This window comes from Takifugu flavidus, chromosome 16, assembly GCF_003711565.1.
Source record: "Takifugu flavidus isolate HTHZ2018 chromosome 16, ASM371156v2, whole genome shotgun sequence".
NCBI lineage: Eukaryota > Metazoa > Chordata > Actinopteri > Tetraodontiformes > Tetraodontidae > Takifugu > Takifugu flavidus.
Window position 1 is genome coordinate 13,027,770 of NC_079535.1, and position 24,881 is coordinate 13,052,650.

A 24,881-nucleotide genomic window follows, 5' to 3' on the forward strand; every position below is an offset into this window, starting at 1 on the left:
CGACAGACGCCAACGGACGAGCCTCTGGTTTTGGATGAAGACGAGGTTTTAAGATCGATGAGAAAATGCCAACACGGACAATCTCATGAGGGTTTTTCATTAGACAGAGCTCAGTCAGGACCCGCACCCCCCCACTGGTTAAGATCAACCACAGAGTCGAGGGCTAAACTAATAATTGGAAGCAGTTGGAGCAACAGACCGACAGCAGCAGAAGCCTGGAGGCAGTGGCGAGGTCAGAACCTGCGATGCCTCCACGGGCGGCGATAAAGAGGAACCGTCCTTGGAGACGGAGATAAAAAACCAAACCTTTGAACTAATTTAGAACCATCTGAGGTGGCACGGACGCCATGTCGATAACGTTCTTGAAGTGACACCCAGACCTCAAAAGAACGAGGGAATCTTTTGGAGAGAAGATGGAAAAATGCGTTTCTAACATTAGCTTTGAGAAACTTTGAACCCCCGGATCCTCCCGCGGCTCCTCCTCCTCCCCACATTCCCTCTCGCTGGCTTGGACGCGCACGCGGAAAATAATGCAGCAGTGTAAATATTATGCCTGTGTGCTTCGGCAGTTGCGTGGTAACGTGGAGCGGGCAGCCCGCTCCACACTGGCAGATTCCTCAGCTCCACCCCGTCTACGCCCTCGGAGCCGGAGTCAAGCCGGAGTCAGCGGCTGCTCTCAGGAGCGGAGGAATATGAGCCGGCGTGGACGCTCGGCCACCACCAACACCACCAAACGGACCTTCGAGGCAATAAACCAGGCGCGTTCCCCTTCGTGTGACACACGTGATGCTCAAACTCGCCGGGTTTTCTGTCCAATCACGAGGCCTTCAGGCCCGTTCGGAGCGGCAGGGTTCTAACCCGCCTGCTCGCCAAACTGTTTAAACCAATAAAAAGTCTTGGTTGCCACATTAGAGCGAGAACAACGATCCCGCGTCAATCACCCGAATTTCGCCAGTCAAACACAGCGTCGATGAGTCGGGACAGAACCGACGCGCCCGGACCTCCGTGGTCACGTCAGGACGCCCGTCAGATTCCTGGAGTTTGCGTTTGTGGTGTTTAATTCCCCCAAAATGGCCGCCAGAGGTGACCCAAACTGCTCTGGCTCGACAGCAGCGCGACTCCAAGTTCCCAGGATGTGGGTTGGGACCATTTTCTCATTGTGTTTTCTCATAACGCGGCGATTAACGGCTGTCACATAATTACGCTCTGTAAGAACGGTCTTAGCCCAGTTTCACTTTAAATGATTTAATCCGGGCCTCAACTGCTGCCACCAGCTCCAGCTGCTTAATCACTCACAGTTAATAATGTGCGGTCATAATTACCTTTGAGTGGCATTTCAGCTCTAAACCGGCTCCGTCTTTCCTTTAGCGCATTTAATTATCTCGCCCGTCCACGCCGCTTGCGTTTTATTACCATGTTACACTGGCTAACTCCTGTTGAACCTGCAGACTTAGTCCCCAAACGTGATAATCCCGTCCATTCCAATCATGCCAGATTCCAAACAGAATTAATTTATTAAGGAGCTTATGCCGGAGTCATACGAGGCTTTAAAGGTTTTAGGGTTTTGGCTGCGGACCCACAAAAGTGAACAAGCCCTGGGAATGGACCGCTGCAAAAAGTGAGCGTGGCGTCCCGTCCGAGCAGACCGTCCTGCCCACTTTCTAAAGAATTCTCTGCTTATTTTTGAATTCCTGGGAGGGGAAACCTGCACTGCTGCTTCATCCTCCTTCATTAATCATCATCGGGAGTCCCGATTTCATCCTAAACAGCCCATAAAGGTCCGGGCATTTTTTGCAGCGTCGCAAACACATGAAGCCGGTCTCCCTTTATAGTCCAAGGCCTCCATCTTCACCTCACAAAATAGCCCTGTCAGAACCAGCGGGGCCATTTACTGGAATTTATGACCGTGTCAGAGCGGCCCAGCGGCCCAGACGAGCGCTACCGTCTAATTTGACCCGTCGAGAGCGCGGCAGCATATAGAAACAGTCCTCAGGGCCTGTTATTAAAGCTCGTGGTTTTTGGCCCGACATGCATCAGAGGAGAAGACTCTAAAATCAGAGGCAGGAGGGATAAACTGCTTCCAGATCAGTTCTTTGGCCTGTCCGGGACTACAGCAGGTCCTCGACGTGAAGCCGTCCAACAATAACCTCGCAAAGTGTAAAAATTCCTACGTGGCCAAAGGAGACTCACAATCCAGCCTGTGTTCAAATCTGGAGTGGAAAAACAAGGAATTAAAGTGCTTAAAGTCTTAAAAAGTAACCGTGCGGAGCCCGTTTAGGAGCCCGGCCCTGGCAACCTGTCAAAACACGGATTGAGGGCTCGGATGAGCGCAGGGTGACCTGAACGGAATCGGGCACAATAATTAAATTGTCAACTTCTGTCTCATTTGTGCCAACGCAGCACAATAACACGCAGCAGCCTCGGCTGTCGGGGGCCCCCGACGGGGGGGGGGCTCAATAGGCGGGCGCCACGCCCACTTCTGGAGGTGATGGCTCAATAGAGAGCTGACCCTTGACCTCTGGGACCTGCCCCCGCTGAACAGAGGAGCACCACTGTTGTCTGGGAGGCCTTGATATTTTAATCTCTAATTTGCTCGTTGCTTTACAGTCGATCACAAATATCCGATCCAGTCATGATCCTCACAGGTGCCGGGCCCTCGTGGTCGGCCAGCGGCGAGACCTCAGGCCAGGGTTAGGGGCACGGAGGAGACATGAATGACAGCTGTTGGTGACGAAGACCTCCCATCGCTCGCACCAACGTGAAAAGATGGACACGACTCATTCAGCCAGAATTAAGCATGGCTGTCAAAGAGGGGGAGAACGCCGTCACCCCGTGGACCCCGTGGAAGGAAGGCGGTCTTTAGGCCTCCATTGTCAGGCTGTCAGGAGTCAGAGCGAGCCCTCCATCTGGTCCTGACCCTGCAGATGAACTCATCCCTGGCTGAGGAGGCGGGAGGTGACGAGTGTGCTGACGTGGTCAAACAGACGAAAACCACGTCCGTCCTCACAAAAGACGTCATTCACCACAGCTTTAGCATTCATCAATTTAGCAAACGCCAAAGCTTCTGGGTGACTCCTAGAATGGTCTCCAGGGCAGATGCTAAGTTAGCATGCTTAGCTCTGCCCTCTGAAGGGACAAGAACAAAAGTGACCTCCGCATCAACATTAGAGGACTGGAACTGCTGGGAAGTGCAAACACAGCAGACGTTTCTGTCCTGCCTGAGACGGTCAGCCGGTACCTCTGACCCCTCTGGATGCGGACCTGTCCGTCACCCCGGACCCTTGCTCCATGCAGGTGACCTCGTCCCCCTCGCGGCCAACAGCGGCCACATTGTGACCAGATAATTGGATTTTAAAAAGAAAACCTTTGGGAAATGGTGGGGTGGGTCGGGGGAGGGGCGCGAGCGTGAGTGGACGGACGCCCAGAATAGAACGTCTCAATCATCACGAGCTAGCTTAAGGCTAAACCTGCTGCACAAGCCTGCAAATGGCCAAACAGAGTCGCTTTATTACATGTAATAACTAGTCTATTAACATAACTTTGTATTTTTAGCAGAACGCAGAAAGATTGGAAGCAGGACGGCCCAAACCTGGGTGGCCGTGGCGAGATTGACGCCCACGTCAGCCTCCGGTGCCAAGTGCGTCCCGCTGAGCTATACGGAGCGGAAAACCTACAGGAATCTTTCCTGGTGACGCGTTGACAGCTTACAGTGTCACGACTCTCACTGACACACAGCACAAGCTGTGTAAAAGGCTAATTATGGCTCCCCGGCTATTCATATCTGCCTCTAATGAAACATTTAATATCCCATCAGAGCGTGTTTGTTCTGGCTCGGCCCAGGTTCCGCGTCTCCGCTCCCACGTCGCCGTTTGTGGTCGACATTTAGGGACGGAATCTGACGAACAGATGGAACAAACATCTCCGTGCTTCCTCCAGATTTGTTGCTTTAGAAAAATGCACCCCGGCGTCGTCGGTGTCGGGAAGACCTCCCCGCCGCCAGCGAGCGGCCCGGGCGAACCCTGAGGGCTGGTGACAGGTGTGTGTGGCGAGGAGAGAGGGAGGGAGGGAGGGAGGGAGGGAGGCAGTTGCTGATGGTCTGCTGGGAGCAGATGTTGGAGATCTCTATAAGCTGTTAATAGTTGCCGGATCTCTTTACGTTTAACTCTTTAAATTCCAAACCTGCACCGGGGGGGGGGGGGGGGCATCTCGCCAACCTGGCGAACAAATAGAGCCAAAGGAAACAGCTAATATCAGTTTGGCTCACTTCGTCCTGCATCTACGGACGCTTGTTATCGTGTTATACCTCTAAAATCTCAAGCTTGAATCCCCAATGCTGAGGAAAGGGGGCGGGGCCTGTAACAGGAACCACCAACCTTCGCCAAATTGGTCCAGTTCTCGTCGGAGCTGGAAGAAGGCAAACGTGAACGAAGCGCTGTCGCTTTAAGCGGCGCCGTTCGCAGGAGAGCGAATCTGATGACAAAACTGAGCACCGCAGCTGTTGGCGCGAGCACGCACGTATCCGTGCACCGCTCTTCAGCGCCGCGGCTCGACCCCACCGGGTTTATTTCAGTAGGTTCAGATTGCGGTGGCGGAGGCGTCCGGTGCGCTGACCTTTATTTACCGTGGGAAGATCCTTCCAGCATGAGCGGCTTTCAACACTCTTCTCCGCGCCCGTCCAGTTATAGCAGGTCTCAGCAGGGGGTATCGCAACACCCACGATGATCTACTGACTGACACGTAGCAGCTCACTCAACTAGTCGGGGATTAACATGCCTGGCTAAAAGGCACTTTGATGGTGGCTCAAGATGGGCGGGTGTGTCCGCCTCCAGGGAGATTTTATGGTGGTTCTGAACCTGTAAATCACGGCCGCCCACCTCTAACCTTCAGCCGGAGAATCCTCTTACCTTGATGCCGCCCATCCGCTGTTCCCCCTTGAACTCTTTCCCGTTCTTCAGCCAGTGGATGGTTGGCGTTGGGTTGCCCGACGCAGCACAGCGGAACTTGACGGTGTTGGCAGCCGGGATGGCCAAGAGTTTCTTGTCCATCCGATCGGGCCGGGTCCAGTACGGCGCTCCTGTGGGTGAGACACAGAACAGGATGGTGCTTATGCGGTCCAAAAGTCCCGTTAGGGTCTGAACACGGCACCGCCTTTATTGTCTCGCCGTCCAACGGGTCTCAGCTTTGTGCTGGTTCTGTCGGTCCTGGTTCATCCTGAGATCAAAGCATTTTTTAGGGGAACAACAAAAAGCTGTTTATTCTTTTATCTGGTTGCTAAAAGAGGGCACAGCAGGGAAAGCTAGCTTCTCTGCACAAGCTTTCGAGTCTCCCACCTTGTTTGAGTTGCCAGCACAGATGTGAAGCTGTAAATCCACTCGAACCCCCCCAAACTCTGACAACCTGAGTCCATCATTGCGCAACTCGCCGTCCACACAGATACAGCCAAGTCCAACAGTGTAAAACACAGTTTGACAGAGGCTGAAAGAGCCCGAAATGAAGCATCACCAGGCCCGAACAATGCTCATCGTCGTCTTCTTCACCTGAGAACAATGCAGGAGCTCACGTGAATCCTCCGATCCGGAGAGTTTGGAAACCTGTCAGGGCGATTTATTGAGTTGTATTGAGAAGACGGCGGACAAAGAGAGCGTAGAGAGTCAGAGCCACGCATTGTTGCTGCTACTCGGGCGTGGAGTGGCTCATTCGCTCTCTTTGTGGGGCTGTTTGTGCGATGCCTCGGACAAAAGCCGGGGAGGTGGCTGACCGGTCATCAGATGTCTCTTTTACTCTCTACATGCTGGAGGAGACAGCGAGCTAATTAGCATCTCAATGACTACGCTGGTGTGGGAGCTCCAGTAGGATGAGCGCTAACAACAAAATAATCTGTTTGTGCTATTCTTCCCGCGCCTAAGAATGTTTTTCCTACAAAAAAATGCGAGCAGGTGTAAGAGCGGTTGAACATGTGTGACATTCAAAGAATAACTGGCTGCTGGAGACCAGAGGGACGACGGAGGTTCTCCCTCCCGCGCTCCTGCAGCCACACACAAACCTCCTCCACCTTAAAAGGGAAACGTCTGTTAGATTTCATTGCTTCTCCCCCCGTGTGCCTCCCCCGTCTCGGCGTATTTGGAGCGACACTCAGCACAGCTTGGGACAACCCTCCGAGGAGTCGGAACACATTGTTTTCTTGGCATCGCCATCAGCCGCACACACTGTTGAAGTTTCAAACCTCGGCGTTCCTGATGTGTGGTCCTCACTCCCGCTGCTGCTCCTGAACTCATCGGGGCTGGAAAAAAAAGAGCTTTTTCCTGCTGCTGATTTTTAAAAACCCAAAATAGACGAGGGTTCAGCAGACTCCGGGGTTTCGGGCTTCTGTCTGCAGCTCCACTCGTGCAGACTTCTCTACCAAAAATGGGATGGATGCTAGCAAGCAGAGGCCGAGGCCGAGGCCGCTGCTTCCCGGTTACACGGGGTCAAAGGTGGCGCAGCGGCAACCCGGAACTCTGGCTGTGGTACCGGATCAATGCTCAATCCCACTGAATCAGACGACTAAATAAAGACGCGTAAAAACGGATTTTATTTGTTTCGATGGATAAAAGCTAGATGCTAATGAGACGGGCAGATTCGTACTCGGCTTGTTTTTGCTCTATAGGAATCCGTCCCGTGTCTAATTGCCTGGATGGTATTTCCTCAGCAGAGGGGGAGCGGGACTCTGCGGCCCAGCAGGACGGGGCCCAGCAGGGACGGGGCCAGCAGGGACGGGGCCCAGCAGGGACGGGGCCCTGGCCTGCGTGCATGTGCAGCGGTGCTCGTGGAAACAGATTTAGCGTAACTGCGACTCTCAGCTCCACCTGTTCAGCTGTTACGTGAGGAGGGGAATCTCTCAGGGATCCTAAAAATACACCTGCTGTTTGTTTGGTTTACACTGGATAGTGGGTTCCTTTGCCATGGGGGGGGGGGGGGGCGTCCGCAGCCTCACCCGCTTCAGTTTAGCAGCTGATACAAAAGGTCCTGCACACTTTGCAGCACCTGCTGCGACTTAAGACAGCATCTGCATCTGGAATGTGCACTTTCTGCCCCAGCTGGGATGTTTTCAGTTTCGCCGCTTGTTTGCTTGTTGTCTCAACATCTGAGATAATTTCACTCAACTTGGCAACTTTCTGGTTTGGCTCCAGGGGGGTTTTCTGCTGATTTACAGCGCAGACCAGATTTTCGAGCTTTTCTCATGCAGCAACTATTCTGATCCAGACGCAGATTAAAATAGTTTTCTGTTACTAAATCAACACGTTTAGAGGAGCCGACAACCTTGGCAGCGGCTGCGCTGCGTCTGCCTGCTGACTGGGATCACATTCTCTTTGTGTTTGGACTCGCAGACGCAGCCCCGCGCTCGGCTTCCCTCCGAGTCCCAGCCCAGCGCGGCTGAATCAGCAGAAAGTCCTCCGTAAAAGCGATTAGCGGTAGCGGGACGATCGGCGGCGGCGGGGCCGAGGCGCTCAGACACCCGTCCCGGCCAGAGGGAGGGGGGGTAGTAATTGTGTAATTGTATAATTTCCCCTCACTGACGCCTGCGAGCAGATCCCAGATCACACTGGGGCTCTTTGAAGGCCGGCTGCCCCGAAGCGCCTGCAGGGACTCAAGGCAAACAGAGCCGGAGCGGCGGCGGCGGCGGCCGCGGAGCGTCCGGCTCTCTGCTCTCCTGCCAGGGTAAACAAGGAGGCTCAGGAGCAAAGACTGGTGAACATTCCTCCTCCCCGACACACACACACGCAAACACACTTATTTTGGTTGATCGTGCCTCGTTCTCCGTTTCCTCAGGTCCATATTTGGCGGCGGCAGGAAGCTGCAGAGGTCTCAAAAGCGACGTGTGAAGCTGCCCAGTAAGAACGCGCGGAGGCGTCTCCTCGGTAACGGCCGAGGCCTCTGGGCAGACATTCGTCTTCTCTGCCTTTCCCAGAAGGCTTTGGGAGACAGCTGAGCGAGTTCTGGAGGCTGGTGAGGAATGAGCTCATGGCCGGAGCAGCCGTCTGTCTCCTCTTCCTCTCTCCGCTGAGAACAGTCAGCTGCGGCGTTTGGGCGAGAACCTCTCAAATATCAGCGCTTTCTGATCGCCACCTTCCCTCCTGCTGTCGTATTCACGGCCCGACCTGCGGGGCCGGTCACATGACTTCTTCCTGCCGCCGTCGGCTAATTAGCGGTGGCTTAGTGGACATTAAGCAGGGAAAGGGGTTTAGCATTTCTGGGCTAATCCCTCTCTTTTCTGCCAGGAAAGCAGAGCCTCAGATGTCATGAGGTAGACTTGCATCCAGAGATTAAGGTTGGCCGTCTGAGGCTATTTACCGGCATTCACCAATAAGCTGCCACTTTGGCCCGTTTTGAAAGCACTCCAGGAGCTTTTAGTGGCCTCAAAAACTTTGGGTTTTTGATTGCAGGTGTTAATCTGATCCAGCAGCAGCAGAAAGGCTTCTGCATTGTTAGCCAGCAGCTAATTCCTCTGCTTTTCCCCTGTTAATCTCTCAGGATAACGACAGCGAAACATTAACGGGCAACACTGCATGAATACGGAGCTGGATAACGTTTTTAATCTCCCAACGTTCACAAAGGGAGCGGAATGAATGGATTTCAGGTTGAAAGTGATAGCAGCAAGATAAAAACAGGCGAGGCCGAGCGAAGGAAAACAGGCCTTCTTTTTCATTTCAGCTGCACAATAAGAGGATGGGGATGAATTAGGAAGCCATTTTAGATCTTTACGCCTCATTAACGTCGTTCCTCAGAGCCTTCAGAGCTTTTGCCTGTTGTCATCCGAAACAACCGGCTCATTAAAACTTCATTCGAACCCCTCCGTTTCAGATGCCTCGCGACTTAGAAGTGTCTCAAAGGTCCTCCTGTGGCTTCATTACATCACATCCAGGATTATTAGATCAGCACAAACTGATGAACGAGGCTCAAAGAGCGAGCCGCATCATCGCTAACTGGGCTCCAACCCACGCGCGGCTCCGCCCGCCCCCACGTCCCCCCCTGGACGGGGCGGCAGGTGCTGCACGTTAACCTCAACGCCGCGGTTCACGCCGCTTTTAATGGAGCTCAGGTTGAGCTTTTGACACCAGAACACATTAACATGTCCAGCTCCGTTGCTAGGTGACGACACAGCTGCAATCTTTGCCCACGAGTCCGAAAAATCTGCATAAATTGGTTGAGCGATGTGGCAAAATATTGCTTTGATTAGGGCGGCACGAAGAGAACCGTGGTTTCAATTACCTGCATCTTCCAGATCTTCGTCGTAATCTTCGTCGTCACCCGATGACAGAGAATCTTAAAAAAGACAAAGACAAACAAAGCGGATTTAATCTGGTGAAAGACGTCTTGTTCGGCCAGTTTAACTGCGTCCATTCATCCGCTAAAGTTCCACTTTAATCAAACATCCTTGTTCTTCGGGGGACACGAACTGTGTTGACCATCAGATAAAAGTTTAATCTGGGAAACGCAGGAGAGAGGGACACAAAGCAGGGATTTATGAACCGTGCGGTTCAAATGGTGTGTGTCCACAAACAAGCAATTACACACACACACTCACACACACACGCACACACACGCACACACACACTGGGGCCGAGGAGCCATGAATGAGTCCACAGTTCTCGCTCAGACAGAACAAACATTTCCACACGTGTTAAAAATGAGCGGGTCCATTAGAACCCGTGCGCCACGCTCCGGGCTGGAAACACCCACTCGTGTTACAGCGCGCAGGCCGCTGCTGAAGCTTAGCGTGTCAAACTGTTCCCCGCCGGCAGATACCACTGTTTTTGTTTTCGCTGTCTCACACATTTTCGCACAGACGATCTAATTATTTTGGATGTGACCTTGTGCGTTTTCAGGTTCGGCGCCGTGGGTCGGGCTAATGAGCGCCAGCTGTTTCCTCGGCAGCCCTGCTGAACTAAAACTGCTCCCGAAACCTCCAAGTTTGAGGTTCTGTGAAGCGCCACCGTCTAGAGAAGCTGCTCCGACTCGTGTTTCAGCGCTGCCGCTGTAAAAATGAAACATCTCACGACGCAGAAACGCCGCTCCTGAGCTAAAGGCTAACAGCTAACCTCTGCTAACATCGATAGTGTCATTTGAATGCAAATACTGGTGGAGATGGTTTTATATTGTTGCTAGCACTGTTACGTCTGCTGGACTTCATAAGAACAGACCTTTTGAGTTTGGTAAAATAGAAAAGGTCATCAGAGAGCCAGAAAGAGCCCGGCGCCAAAAATGAGACAGTTTCATCGGCCCCTGAACAATTACCTTAGCAAGCCGACATTGGCTTGAACCAGGTACGTCCAGCATATTTCACATTTTTCCCCCACAGCCAAATCTCTGAACACCCTCCAGATGTTTGTCCAGCATTTCTAAATCCTTTAAACAAAACTTTTATACCTTCCATATTGCAAATAACCCCTTTTATCCACTCACATCACGGCCTCAGACATGTGTACGGGGGCGGGGGGGCGGGGGGGGGGATGTGAACCGACCTCTCCGCCGGCTGGATGACGTCCAGATGTTGAATCTGATGCTGCTTCTCAATATCTGACACCTCCGCCGAATATTTCAGCGCTGCGGCGGGAGCAGAATCTGCCGTCCCCGCTGCGAAATGTAGCAGGGAAGCTAAACGTGCTAAGTGAGCTGCTCGTGCACGTGGTGACGGCACCGTGCACACGGATGGATGCTGGTTCCAGCTGATGGGACTGCAGACCCCTCCAGTCTGGAGGTGATAGGAGGATCTGCAGGTCCAGGAGGAGGAACGCGGGTGTGTGTGTGTGTGTGTGTGTGTGTGTGTGGCTGAATTAGGAGGGTTTTTTGCCACCCCAGCTGTTTCCAATGATCAAATGTTTCCAGCTAATTGGTTTCTAATTAGTTGTCAATAACGGACTCGGCTGGTGAGCGAGAGATTTACGGGGAAGCGCTGGGAGACTTTCACCCCCCCACCCCCCCCCCCACCCCCCAGTCCCCTGGCTCAGGAGTGTGTCCTCTGGTCTTCATCATCTTCTGATACGGGTCAAGTTGTGATTGACATGTTTCCATATTCTAGAGGCAGATTTTCAGTTTCTGTCCACCAGAGAAGCAGGACGAGGACAACCTGACTGGTTAAATCTGCTGAAAGGTCCCCGGAGGACGCGCTGTCCAACGCCAGGCTCACCTGTCACTCTGATGGTGTAGTTACTCAGCAGCACGTTGCTGCGAGCCAGCCGACACGAGTAGACGCCCGAGTCCTCGTACGACACGTTGATGATGCGCAGGATCCTCTGGCCCACCCGCGTGCGGTTGCTGGAGGCCAACGCGGCGCCGTCTTTGAACCAGACGACGGGCTCGGCGTGGTCCTCCATGTCACAGGTCATTTCCAGGGTGTCCCCCACGCCCAGGACATAGTCCTCCAGGAAGGCCGTCTCACTGGACACAGAGTCTGAAAAACACACCCAAGGTTTCACCGTTAGCAAAGATCAAGGTCGCGAATGTTTCAGACGTCATCACGTGTCCCAGCGAGCGTCCCTCTGTCCTGAAGACAGCGACGCAAACCCTCAAACGTCAAACATCACCTCATCTCCTCCACCAGCCCGGCGAGTCGGGGAAAAATCAACATGTTTACCGAGGACACGTCTGGACAAACAAACCCGCCCTGGCGTGTCTCATCGGGTCCAGGCGTCGCTCAGGAAGGACAAGGACAGCGGAGACAGCAGAAAGACGCGTGTGGTTTACGACGCCGTCGAGAGGGCCGCAGCCTTGTGGCGGGGCAGACGTGAGGGCGGCGCCCTGGAAACAGCCCTGACCCGTGATTAGAACACGGGACCTGAGAGGAAGGTTGGAGCCCGGAGAGGTCCGGACCAGAATTCACAGGGAATACATAATAAGGAGCGAGGGGCGAGGGCGAGGGGCGAGAGCGAGGGCGAGGGCAGGCGGGACGGTGCAGGAAGGTCCGGGTAGCGGCACCGGGACACAAACCCTCGCCGAACCCGCGGCGGCTTTTTCTCCCACGGCTCCTTCAACGCGCTGAAGTTGTGAATTGTTTTCTGTTTTATTGCTGCCCATAAATCTGCCGGAGATGTTCCGTCAATAAGGCGCGTTCCCAGCGCGGCCTCTCGCTCCGACAGCACTATTTACTGCCCTTTATTTTGGGATTTTTCTTTTTTAAAAGCAAAAGGCTCATTGAGGGGAAGAAAAACGCCGTGGCGACGGCGCATAAATCCCGGCCCCGCCGTGAATGGCTCGCTGCCTTCAGGCATTACTTACGAGCTGCGTGAAAGAGCAGAAAAGTAGGTCTGAAGGTGTCTTCATGTCGTAAAGCAGGAGGATCGGGCTTAATGGGGGAGCATAATCATCTCCAGAGACCCGGAGCTCACTGAAGGCCGAACACTGGCGCACCGGAGCGGAGTAGAACCGGCCCTTTGTGCTGCACACGTGTGCCTCTTTAGGGTGGGGGGGGGTTCCCCAAAACCCACCAGTTCACCCAGTAAAGAATGATCCTCCTCACAGCCGTTGAAGTTTCTGTTCAAGCAAAACTGGACGCAAAAGCAAAACATCTGATTCATCCAGAGGGATTTCAGATGTTGGTTCCGTTCAGGCGGAACAACTGCAACCCGCCGAACACGGGGGTTCGTCCTCAGCCAATGGGGGAAGAGCTGCCTCAGCTCGCCCGCTTTGAAATGCAGAATCTGAGTCAAAGCGGGTTTTCTCTCAGGCAGCTCGGCCTTTCAGGACCCATCGAGTAGCCGCGGATGATGTGAAGGTCCGGCGGAGGTTTGACGGCAGCGGCGCTTTGAAATCCGCTGGCGTAGGAGCGGCGTGGAGGAATATCCACAGAGGGAAATTCCTAATTAGTGAGAGAGCACTTTAAATTCTTGAGGATGGTCCCAGCTGCTGTGTGTCCAGCTGTTGAGGACTAGAACATTCAGAGGGGTGTGGGGCCAAAGCGGAGGGCCCGGGCCCATCTTCATCCCAGCAGAGCCAGTATGAATCACTGAACATTCACACTCACGCTGCTGGCAGCCATTAAAAGCCCCACTCGAAGGACTTTGGGTCGTCCGGGTTCTGCAGAACGTCAAGCAGAAGACGGTCCCACCACGAATCAGAGCTGACGGGACTCTGACAACATGGACCAAAAATGGCGTTCTCGCCATTGTGGTGCCTCAACTCAGCATCATTCCAGCATTGTTTCCTCATCCAGAGCAGCGTGTGTGTGTGTGTGTGTGTGTGTGTGTGTGTGTGTGTGTGTGTGTTACTGTTGCCATAACCTCCAGCCAGCTGGAAGCAATGTGTGATATGTAGTGTTTGACTGTGTGTAAATGTGGGCTGTGATGTGTGTGTATCATTACTGTGTGTGTGTGTGTGTGTGTGTGGTGTGTGTGTGTGTTGTGTGTGTGTGTGTTGTGTGTGTGTGTGTGTGTGTGTGTGTGTGTGTGTGTGTGTGTGTGTGTGCTGTAGTGCAGGCCCATTGGTCACTCCATAAATCAAGAGGCCCCTGCCCTCCTGGCCCTCGCTACCCTCTCGGCTCGATATCATAACAAATAGCCCTTCAGAATAATATAAAGTCTCCCTTTGAGATACGGCGTCCGTTAGCGCGCCGCTAACAGACTCCGTCTCTTCTGTGAGTCTGAAGAGGTTTATTTATCCTCTACAAACTTCTCCAGGGGCCAGCAGACGGGCTCTGGCCCTGGGGATAAAAAGGCCTCTTTATTTCCAGGCCTTCAGGTCTAACACACAGGGACCGCGTGAGGGATCCTCGGGGAACAGGAAGTAGTTTCAGCCAGATTTAGGGACCGTTGCCATGGCTACGTTTGCATCATGGTTATGGTCGCATATCCAGTTTTCGGACTTTTTCGCGGCGCACGTGGACGGTTTAAAGATTCCGATGTTTGTTTAAAAACGCCCGTTGGTGCAGATAGCAGAGGAAGCTAATACCTGCCGCTACGGCTAACAGCTGCCCTGAGGAAGAACCCCCCCACGAACACCTGAACTCGCTTTTCCTCAAACGCTTCTGCATTTCAGCCACTTCTGAAAGTGATGGATTCCAGATGGGCCCGGGGATGGGCCCCGCTTGGCCCCGCCTCCTCGCCACGGAGAGCCCAACCAGCAGCAAACAATTCAGCCGTAAACGGCCGCTTTCATTGCAGGTAATTAGCTGTTTGCTTCTCCCGCTCAACCCTGCTTTTAGTCTGAAAAGGCAGCGTAAATTTGTTCCACATTTCTGTCGTTAGAGCGTGCACGCACAGTGCACGTGGATGATTCATCCGTGTGTGTTTACGTAGTAAAGACAGAGCTTCTATATAAACACAGACGAATAATGATGTCATTATAACAGAGGCTCAATTTATGCAACACAGGATCATCAAAGTTACACAAGGAAAACCAAAACCTGGACCTGAACCTGGACCCGAACCTGAGCCTGGACCCGAACCTGGCCCCGAACCTGGACTCAAACCTGGCCCTGAACCAGAGCCTAGACCCGAACCTGACCCCGAACCTGGCCCTGAACCTGGCCCTGAACCAGAGCCTGGACCCGAACCTGACCCTGAACCTGGCCCTGAACCTGAGCCTGGACCCGAACCTGGCCCCGAACCTGGACTCAAACCTGGCCCTGAACCAGAGCCTGGACCCAAACCTGGCCCTGAAACTGAGCCTGGACCCGAACCTGACCCCGAACCTGGCCCTGAACCTGGCCCTGAACCAGAGCGTGGACCTGAACCTGACCCTGAACCTGGCCCTGAACCTGAGCCTGGACCTGAACCTGAGCCTGGACCCAAACCTGGCCCTGAACCAGAGCCTGGACCCAAACCTGACCCTGAACCTGGCCCTGAAACTGAGCCTGGACCCGAACCTGGACCCAAACCTGGCCCTGAACCAGAGCCTGGACCTGAACCTGAGCCTGGACCCAAACCTGGACCTGTAAGTCTCCTCGGGGGAGGCTGGGGCCGTCCTGTCCGATTGTGTCCAGCTTTCCACCACTCCTGCCCCCCCCTAACTGGACTGTGTGCCAACCGTTTGGCTCGCCCGACACCCCCTCTGTCGTGACGGCATCACATGACCTTCAAACAGGATCTGTGGGGTCCCTGACCACCCCCTCCCCCCCCTCCTCCACCTAAAAAACACATTTCTCCTCCTCCATTTCACAGCTATGCCGTAAATCCTGCTCATCCTGGAAATTCTCCCACTTCTTTTTTAATCCCCCCTCATTTTTATCCCTCTTTTTTTCCACCCTGTGCAATGAAACCCCCTAATCTCTGTTTAATATGGTTTGGCCGGATGTAAATACCTCTGGACAATGTGGTTAATCTGGGCCGGCCTGACAACCTCACACCGATGCCGAGGAGCCTGCCAGGAGGAGGTGGAGGGAATGGAGGGATGGCTGCGCGGAGATCAAGGAGGAGTGAAGAGAAGAGGGTGAAAAGAGGGAGGCTTCCCTCAGCTTGTTGCCTCTTTTCTCCCCCGAGCTGTTTCAAAAGAGCCTCTAAAATCGAGTTAGGGGCGGAGGCCGCCTCGAGCATCCCGCCCCGCCGCTGCCAGCTAGCCTCCCCCGCTCCTGCTCGCTAATGAGCATCGGAAGCTAACTGTACATCCTGAGCATCTTGGCAGCGCCCGTCGTCTTTGCTCCTTTCATACCCACGCGGTGGCCCCCACCTGCCCCGGGACAGGGCCGGGCTTTAATTGTCATTCCTGAAACGAACTGGCCTAGTTTCAATTCAACAGACAAGCGGGACGCCCGACCCTCCGGAGGCGGAAGTCCTCGGAGCGCTGCGCGCCGAGGGAGGTGACGGGATCTGTGCGGCGCGACGACAGCCGGACCGTTGCTCGGCCAGCACGACCGGAACCCGCTGACTCAGGACCAGAACCTGGACACGGGTGTAAAATCTGGGAAGAGCAGGAGAGAAGAGACGCTCTGGAGAGAGCGGACTCTAATTCCAGACAAAAGATGGGAGGAAACTCAGAAAAGATCCACGGATCCAGAAAAAACCTCATTTTAAGAATTGAAACCCAGTTTGTAAACCAGCTGATGGAAACAGTCCCAGACTCGCGCCGACTCGGCTCAATTGAAATGTTAACCTTTGACCTCCGCCGCCCGTGACCCCTGACCTGACCCGCACCCTCGTCCCCCCGCTGACACCTCTTGATGCTCCCCAGCTGGGATGAGCCGCCCCCAGAAACGACACGCTGCTGAGATGGAACGGTGCGCTCGTGATGGCGTGTGTGAGGCCCCGCCCCCGACAGGTACCAGCTCCAGTTGGGGGGTCAAAGCTGACCTGGATGTGACAGCGGCGCCGGTGGGGCTTTAACCTGATCACAGCTCTGCTGGTGAAGCTCTTTTCTGGCCCCCGCAGCGGCGTCCTGGAGCTAAAACCGTAACGCGCTCGCCAGTCAGGAAAGAAGGTGACAAAAAAGGCGGCGCCGACGGCGTTCCCGGGGTCTGTTGAAGGAGACGAGGAAGGCCTCTAATCCCGTCTTCCTCCCGGATCGGCCTTCACTTAGAGCCCAAACGGGCTGCAGACGGGAGCTCGCGGGAGGGAAGATCCCAATTTACTCTGATTTGACTTTTCCCCTCATAAATCGGATCTTTCTCCCCGGGAAAAAGCCAGAATTCCTCCCGTTCCAGTTCATTTGGCCCATAAAGCTGCTGTTCCCTGCGAAGCTGATAAAAGCCACGACGTCACCGTTTAAGGAGAATATGTCACGATAAACCCTGACAGACCCACGTCATGGTTTCCAGTCCTGCCAGCGGAGCGGAGGGAGTTGCCGCACGGGGAAAAAATGCAGCTCATCAGCAGATACGGGAGAAGGTTTGGAAGTTCTAACGCGGAAGATCGGCAGCAGAGTCCAAGAAATAGGCAAAATAGGAGGGAGAAGGGAGGCATGGAGCAGATGTGAGCCCAGGAAAGGAGAGAGGAGGTGGGGGCACGAAGGAGAGGAAGACACACACACACACACACACACACACACACACACACACACACCCTGAAAAGTGTCTGCTGGCTCCCTGTTTCCATTCACAGAAATGTAAATGTGCTGCAGCAGAGCCAGACGGGCAGCTCCACTTCTACTTACCGGTTGGAGGGAAGGGGGGGGGGCGACTGGGGGGGGGGGGGGGGGGGGGGGGGGGGGGGGGCGACCAGGGGGGGCGTTGCAGCAGGAGTTAAAGGAGGAGGGCGATGAAAAATAATAAGCAATTAGCTGGAATTTGATAATATTAATCGCAGTTTTCCAGCCCAGCTGCAGATCGAAGTTTCCCCAGAATAAGAGTGTGTTGATGCATGAAATGAGGTCCGTGAGGTCCGGTTCAGCTAATGGATCCACGAGTCCGGGAGCTTGTTAAACACTGCAGGGACATTCGAGGTGATGAGTTTCTGTCAGCACAGTCGGATGCACAAACTTATTTTTAGTCAGGCCAATAAACTGGCAACCAAAATGCCTCAAAATCTGCCGATTGTGTGTGTGTGTGTGTGGTGTGTGTGTGTGTGTGTGTGTGTGTGTTTGGGCTCCATTCGGATACAATCATAACGATAATCCGGTTACACCAAAGGTCACCACCACTGCAGATGCAGGTGTCAGACATGACACAATAACAGTGTCGGAGTTGACTCCGCCCCCTCCTGGAAACGGCCCCCTGCTGAGCACAATGAGCCTCTTTGTTCCGACCCAGTCGGCCTTATCTGGCGAGGATCTCGACTCGCAACTTCCTCAAGGGGAGCGTTGGAATTAGAAGCCAAATATATGCCGGCGGCCCTGAACCTGCTCCAGAGGTGGAGCTGAGGACACGTCCAGGTGTGTGTGTGTGTGTGTGTGTGTGTGTGTGTGTGTGAAGCTGCTACCAACGGGGAAGAATCTGAAACCGATGGAGATACCAGATACAGAGAGATTTATGACTCCAGCTGTGTCAGTGTAGCTGTCATATTTGTGTGTGTGTGTGTGTGTGCGTGTGTGTGTGTGTGAGTGTGCTGAAACTACTGCAGGAAGCGTGTCACACACACACTCAGGTGTGTTTTCGTCCGTACTCATCCAGGGGCGTTGGGGGCCATTACTGACATGTTGATACCATCTGCAGATCTCTGCCGTTCAAATCACCTGATCTGCTGATCCTGGATCACATGACCAGAGGCCGATTGATCTTTAAAAGTCTCGGAAACAAAGTATTTCATCACACAAAACTTCTTTTATCAAGTTTAAATTTGTCTATCATGCACCACTGAGACAGTTTACAGGTTTCAAACTTGTTGGCTAATACGCTCTGTTAGCAAAAGGCTAATAGCGAGCATTTAGCATCGCCGTCACTACCAAGATCGCTGCTACACACTGGGGTGAATAAATGACCTCATCATCACCAGCAGACAGAAATAACCTGTAAGCGTACCTGGGCAACGCCACGGAGGGACCACAACAGACCCTGGAACAGTTTCAGGTGTGTTCTGATTACCCGGCGTGCGTGTGTGTGTGTGTGTGTGTGTGTGTGTGTGTGTGCGTGTGTGTGTGTGTGTGTTTTGAACGTGTGAACTGTAGAGCCTGGGCGTAAATCTGGGAATGGTGCGGCTTTAACGAGCCTCCAAACGAGCCAAACAAACCCTGCTGACATTTACAGGCCTTGCAGGGGGGAGAGTGCGAGAGGGTGGGGGGTTAGAGACCTCACACACACACACACACACACACATCAGTGATTCTTACAGTATAGAACACGCTGTTATAACTGCTGCTCCTGTTCTACATTAATCAGATAAGAAAGATATTTTAATCCTTCGCTTCCATTAATGGACGTCCTGCAAACTTTCAAGGACACTTTTGTCCTCGATGTCCACCACCGTCTGACCCTGACACCCACCACCACCAGCCACAAACCTCCGCAGAGGCAGACAGGAAGCGGCGCCATCTGCCAGCGAACCACCGTCGTTTTATTCCTACTGCTCGTCCATCTGTGGACTTGGGGGAGCACTGCTGGGGGGCTGGGGGGCGAGGAGCGAGGCGGAGACACCTTCAAGGTGCAGAGGTCACGCAGGTCAGCTCCTCAGCTCCACCCCTTTATGCTACAGACGTTTGGATCGAGATGCTTTTTCAAGAACAGGAAATGATGTCATGGGTTGCTTTTGAACGTTTCCAATGAGCTAAATCTCCCAAACTGCAGCAGTTTACATTTGTTTCTTTAGTAAATCAACACGTTTCAGGCTCCGATCGGGCCACAGCGTCAGTTTAGTCTCAAACGGTTGGTTGTTCAACACGTGGAAGAGGGGAAAGATCCTTCTGTGTCATTTAAAAAAACTCGCACATGAAAGCGAATTAAAGGGGGAGCAGAGAAAACATTTGACTAACGCCTCAGAGGAAGATTACTCTGCTGTGTTGGTTTTTTCCTTTGTGCAATATGCAGAGATTAAAGCAAACACAGGCAGCGTTTACTTTGGATTGATCTCTGGGTTTGTCTCTGCCTCCAGAACAAAGGGGGAAAAAGACGTTGCTGAGCTCGGAGAGCCGAGAGGAGGCCAATTAAATCCTCCTTGTAATGACAATAAGAGCAGTAAATGTTTAGTGTGACCAGCACACGGAGCAGAACATTAGGCACAGAACAACTGTCTTAGCAGAGAGCCGCTATCTCACTTAGCTTTAAACAGTCCAGATGTTTTTGAAACTCAAAACCTTCAGTTAAAGACAGAAAATCATCAGTTTAGTAAGAAAAACAGCAAAGTTTGACATCCCAGAAGCTCAGATCCTTCAGACAGACGGGAAACATCCAGCTAACGTCTGCTACATGTTCGTACCTGTGGGCGGAGCAGTGGGCAGCCGGGCTGAGGAGACGCAGGGTGGCAGCAGGACGAAGAACCAGAGCGAGCACCACAGAACCGTCATTCCTCCGGACGGCGAGCTGAGACGCGACTCAGACAACATCCTCCGTTTGCATGCTGTCCATCAGAAGTCACCTGGGAGGCCTGGAGCGTCTGTCCCCAACAAGACTGCAGAGCAGAGCTGGAAGAAGAGCAGAAGGAGGAGAGGTTAGAGGGGACCGAGCAGTCGGGTCTGACCCAAGGCGGTTGGGTCTGGCCCGGTCCATGAAGGCTGCAGCTGGAGACGTTAGAGGGGACCGAGCTGTTGGGTCTGACCCAAGGCGGTTGGGTCTGGCCCGGTCCATCAAGGCAGCAGGGCTTCACCACTCCATCACATACGTTCCCTTCACTAATGAACCACTTCCTTCCCTCTACCGCCTGTAATGATTGACAGCTGTACTCCAGGGCAGGCGCGAGGCCCCGCCCCCTCCACAGGTACAGCGCAGGCGTGACGGAGAACCACAGCTCTCCGTTCGGCCTCTGTTTCCCCACCTTCTTCACAGTAAAGGTCCTGCTGAAGAAGAACCTCTCCAGAATCCTCTGAGGGCACCGACCCGTGTGGGCAACGACCACGGCGGCGCCGAGCTCAGAGGAGCCGGAGGGAGGTGAAAGTCTGGTCTCTCTGTTTGCTAAAGAAGGTAGAAACTGGAATGTAGCTCAGCGCGAGGTGCCCAGAAAAGCAACCACCCCCCTCACACACACACACACACACACACACACACACACACACACACACACACACACACACACACACACACACACACACACACACACACACAGCCGTTAGCTTAAACTTTAGCAGCTCTGTCCTGCCTGTCGAGCCTTGGCTATGAGTCGTCCACCCCCCCGCAGGTCTGGCGGGGGCCCTCGGTCGTCGGCGTGAGCTTCGTGTGCTCACACAGAGGAACATTGTCTGCACACACACGGCGTTGGGAGAAAGGTGCTGTTGTCTCGGGTCCTCGCAGCGGCGACCTGTGACTGCACACGGGAAACGCCAACAGGGACGGCGGTGATGGTGGCGGCGGGGGGGGCGGGGACACGCAGATGGCCGCGGCCTCCCAGCAGGGTTGGAGCTTCACTCCCCCACCTGAGGCGTCAATCCTCGCCTCTCACCTGAGAACAGGAGTCCGCGAGGCTGCTGAGCTGGTTTGCGTGGACGTGCAGATCTGTTTAGACAGGCGGCGTGACAGCCGGGACGCAACCCGAAAACAAGGCGTCCTCAGATTTGATCTGATGACAGGTAAACTGTGGCAGCCAAGAGTTGCGACACAGCCTTTACCGACTGGTTTTCACTCCCGTCTCATGCGTTCAGCGTCTCGTTTTGCACAAGTAAGCAAAACCAGCTGAACAAAAACAAAAACAGAGGAACGGGTCGCGAGCCCATGACCTTCGGCCCAGAGTTTAGGCAGAAACTAACCCTAACTCGAATTCTTCCATGTTTAGTGCGCTTTAATATTCCTCAACCGTCAAATCGGTGAGTTTAAGAACATCTGGCTGCTTCCACAGGTTGATCGGAGCCCTCCGAAGACTCCAAATCCTCCCGTGAGCTCGACTTTCACGCAAACACAGAAGTGAAATGCGGAGCAGTGGAACTGGGGAACTTTTGACCCCAGAGTGGACGCACAAGAGCTGAAAAGAACTCTTCAAACCACTTTGATTTCACTTCACAGCCTGAAGAAGCAGAGAAGGAGGAGGAGGAGGAGGGTGTCGGTGTCGGAGCCCAAAGAGCCGCTGATGAGTTCAAAGCCTCCAAAGTGTTTTTATGTTAATATTTTCTTTAAGCATGAAAGAGAAACAAGCAGGGTGGTGAATAAAACATGAACATTAATCATGCAGAACTATCGTCTCATTGTAGCGGCAGCTCATAGGCAGGCGGACGCTTCAACCGCGGGTTCAAATCCCCGTCAGCCCCTCCGAGGCCAGGCAGTCACATGAGTCATTCGCACGAGCCCACGACCACGACGACTGCGCCGGTACCGCCTGGTGAAGGAGGAGGAGGAGGAGGGTTCCAAACCCTCTCAAAGGCTCCAGCACCTTGGAAGCACCACATGAGGAGGAGGTGAGGAGAAGGTGAGGAGAAGGTGAGGAGCAGGTGAGGAGAAGGTGAGGAGAAGGTGAGGAGCAGGTGAGGAACAGGTGAGGAGCAGATAAGGAGCAGGTGAGGAGAAGGTGAGGAGAAGGTGAGGAGAAGGTGGGGAGAAGGTGAGGAGCTGGTGAGGAGCAGGTGAGGAGAAGGTGAGGAGCAGGTGAGGAGAAGGTGAGGAGCAGGTGAGGAGCAGGTGAGGAGAAGGTGAGGAGCAGGTGAGGAACAGGTGAGGAGAAGGTGAGGAACAGGAGAGGAGCAGATGAGGAGCAGGTGAGGAACAGGTGAGGAGCAGGTGAGGTTTGGCCTCCAGCTGCGACACGTCAATCACAGACCTGCTCCGAACAGTCTGCTAAACCAGCCTGTCAGATCTTAACAGCTGGTTCATCTGTGGTGTTTGGACCTTTTAACCCATAAATATTTCAACGTATTAATTCTCAACTCTTCTTTATTTTAGAAGCAGAGTTAGAAGGAAACGGGCCCAAATCAGCCAGACAAACCTCGGATTCTCAGAATTGATCCGGACTTTAATCCGCTTTTCCTTCCAAATCTGATACTTGGGAGTCGATGAGCGCTCTCAGGACGTCTGAGGCCGGTTCCGGAACATGAAGGGAGGCGATCTGAGGCCGGTTCCGGAACATGAAGGGAGGCGATCTGGGGCTGGTTCCGGAACATGAAGGGAGGCGATCTGGGGCCGGTTCGGGTTTTGGAGGCAGATGCAAAACAAACCGCTGTTATTTCTCGGCTCAATAGATGCAATTAGTCTGCGCCATTAGACCAATTACTCCTGAAACGCGACGCGCTAATTGGGAAAAAAAAGGCTCATTCTTCGTTGCAGATATTTTTCCCTCTTGTGGGACGTTCTTGTTTTCTCCGCTGGTGGATTTAAAAGGACGGAAGAGTCCAAAGAGAGAGACAGAAGAGCTGCGTTTGAAGCCGCGACGACTGATGCGCTGCTGGGGGAGAAGATTCTGGAGGAACTTCAGAGCATTCTGCTGCCGAGCGCAGATACGGGGCTCCGTCACGGGGGGGGGGGGGGGGGGGACCAGGGGGACCGGGGGGGGGACCAGGGGGACCGGGGGGGACCAATCTGATCGATCCGATCATGGTATGGATCCACGACCAGTCGGGAAACAGTGAAGGCTTTCATCCATGGTGTGTTTCACCACCCCAGTTTTAATACACTGACGAGGAGCTCAGTGACGCGCACACGCTCTGGTCCCACGCGCACACGCTCCTCCGCGCAGCGCGGCACAGGCTCGCCGAGGGCGCACAGAGTCCGGAGGAGCCGGGGACTCTGCGGTCCCGAGGGCCCAAGGACTGCCATGCACGCACGCACACGCACGATCGCCGGACACACACACGCGAGCCAGAGAGCTGTGTACCTGCCTAACATCTGTCTAACATCAATTATTATGTCCACGTCTCCAATACAGACCACCACCGTTATTAAATATATCAAAAATATTAAATTATTATTGTTGTTATTATTACGATTATTATTATTATTATTATTATTATTATTATTATTATTATTATTATTATTATTATCATCATCATCATTGTTATTATTGTTATTATCGTTATTATTATTAATGTTGGCATATTAATACTATTGTTATTATTATCTTACCTAAATGTTCCACTTCTGTCGGTACTACTGGGTCGTTCCGGTGGCACCAAACATTCACGTAAACCGCCTTAATTCTCCAGGAAACTTCCTAAACATCCACAAAACTTCTTTAAATTCCGTAAGTCCTCGTCGGAGTGAAGAGAGAAGGTCGGGAATCCTCCCCCACCGACTCGGCGCCTGACAGCCAGAGTCCGCCGCTGCGCGCACCGCGCGGCCAAACTTCAGCAAATCCCGGCGTCCGCTGCGCGCTGCGCTCCGGAGTCTCCAAACATCCGCGGCGCGCTCATGGCGTGCGTGCGTGCGGGGCGGCGGTGGGACGCAGGCGGGCTGGAAGCGGCTCCTCACGTTGGGGCTCCCGCGGAGCTGCGGACAGACTGCTGCGTTTTCCTGCTTCGCTGCCTTGGACCGACCAACTCGGACTGGCGGCTCTCATCCACCGGCTGCCAGTGAAGTACTGGAGCGGAGCTGCGGAGCAGAGGGAGCAGGAGGAGCTTCCGACTGGACCTTCAAAACAAAAGCTCTAATCGAGCCTGGCGCGATAATACCTCACATAACCACAAAAGTACACGCGTTTTAAAGAAGTACATACTTTTATCTGGACTGATGAGAAGAAGATAAGGAGTACAAGTGATGTTGGCATTTCACACAATTCCGAGCAAAGAAATACAAATACTACTGCTACTACTAGTACTACTACTACTACTACTACTGCTACTACGACTACTATACTACTGCTGCTGCTGCTGCTGCTGCTGCTGCTACTACTACTGCTAGTAGTACTACTACTGCTACTACTACTACTGCTGCTGCTGCTACTACAACTGCTAGTACTGCTTTTACTACTACTACTAGTAATACTGCTATTGCTACTACTACTACGACTACTAGTAGTAGTACTGCTACTACTACTACTACTACTAGTAGTAGTACTGCTACTGCTACTACTGCTACTACTACTGCTGCTGCTACTACTACTGCTAGTACTGCTTTTACTACTACTACTACTACTAGTACTGCTACTGCTACTACTACTACGACTACTACTAGTAGTACTGCTACTACTACTACTACTACTCCTACTAGTATTACTGCTACTGCTACTACTACGACTACTACTAGTAGTACTGCTACTACTACTACTACTACTCCTACTAGTAGTACTGCTATTGCTACTACTACTACGACTACTAGTAGTAGTACTGCTACTACTACTACTACTACTACTACTACTAGTACTGCTACTGCTACTACTAGTGCTACTACTGCTGCTACTACTACTAAATTATTGCCAAAAACTCTTATGGACAACAATCCTTTTAAACAAAACAAATAACGTCTCTAAACGTCTGGA

At 53.2% G+C, this 24,881-nt stretch overlaps 1 protein-coding gene across 1 annotated transcript in view; it reads right to left on the bottom strand.

Annotated features, from left to right (window-relative positions):
- Positions 1 to 23,973, bottom strand: part of fgfr3 (fibroblast growth factor receptor 3) — a 37,533-nt gene extending 13,560 nt beyond the window's left edge. The window contains 5 exon segments of the mRNA XM_057058396.1: positions 4,905 to 5,074; positions 9,250 to 9,303; positions 11,168 to 11,431; positions 19,752 to 19,956; positions 23,531 to 23,973. Coding sequence (XP_056914376.1) covers positions 4,905 to 5,074; positions 9,250 to 9,303; positions 11,168 to 11,431; positions 19,752 to 19,878 — 615 coding nt within the window. The 5' untranslated portion in view covers positions 19,879 to 19,956; positions 23,531 to 23,973.
- Between the last annotated feature and the right edge of the window lie 908 nt (positions 23,974 to 24,881).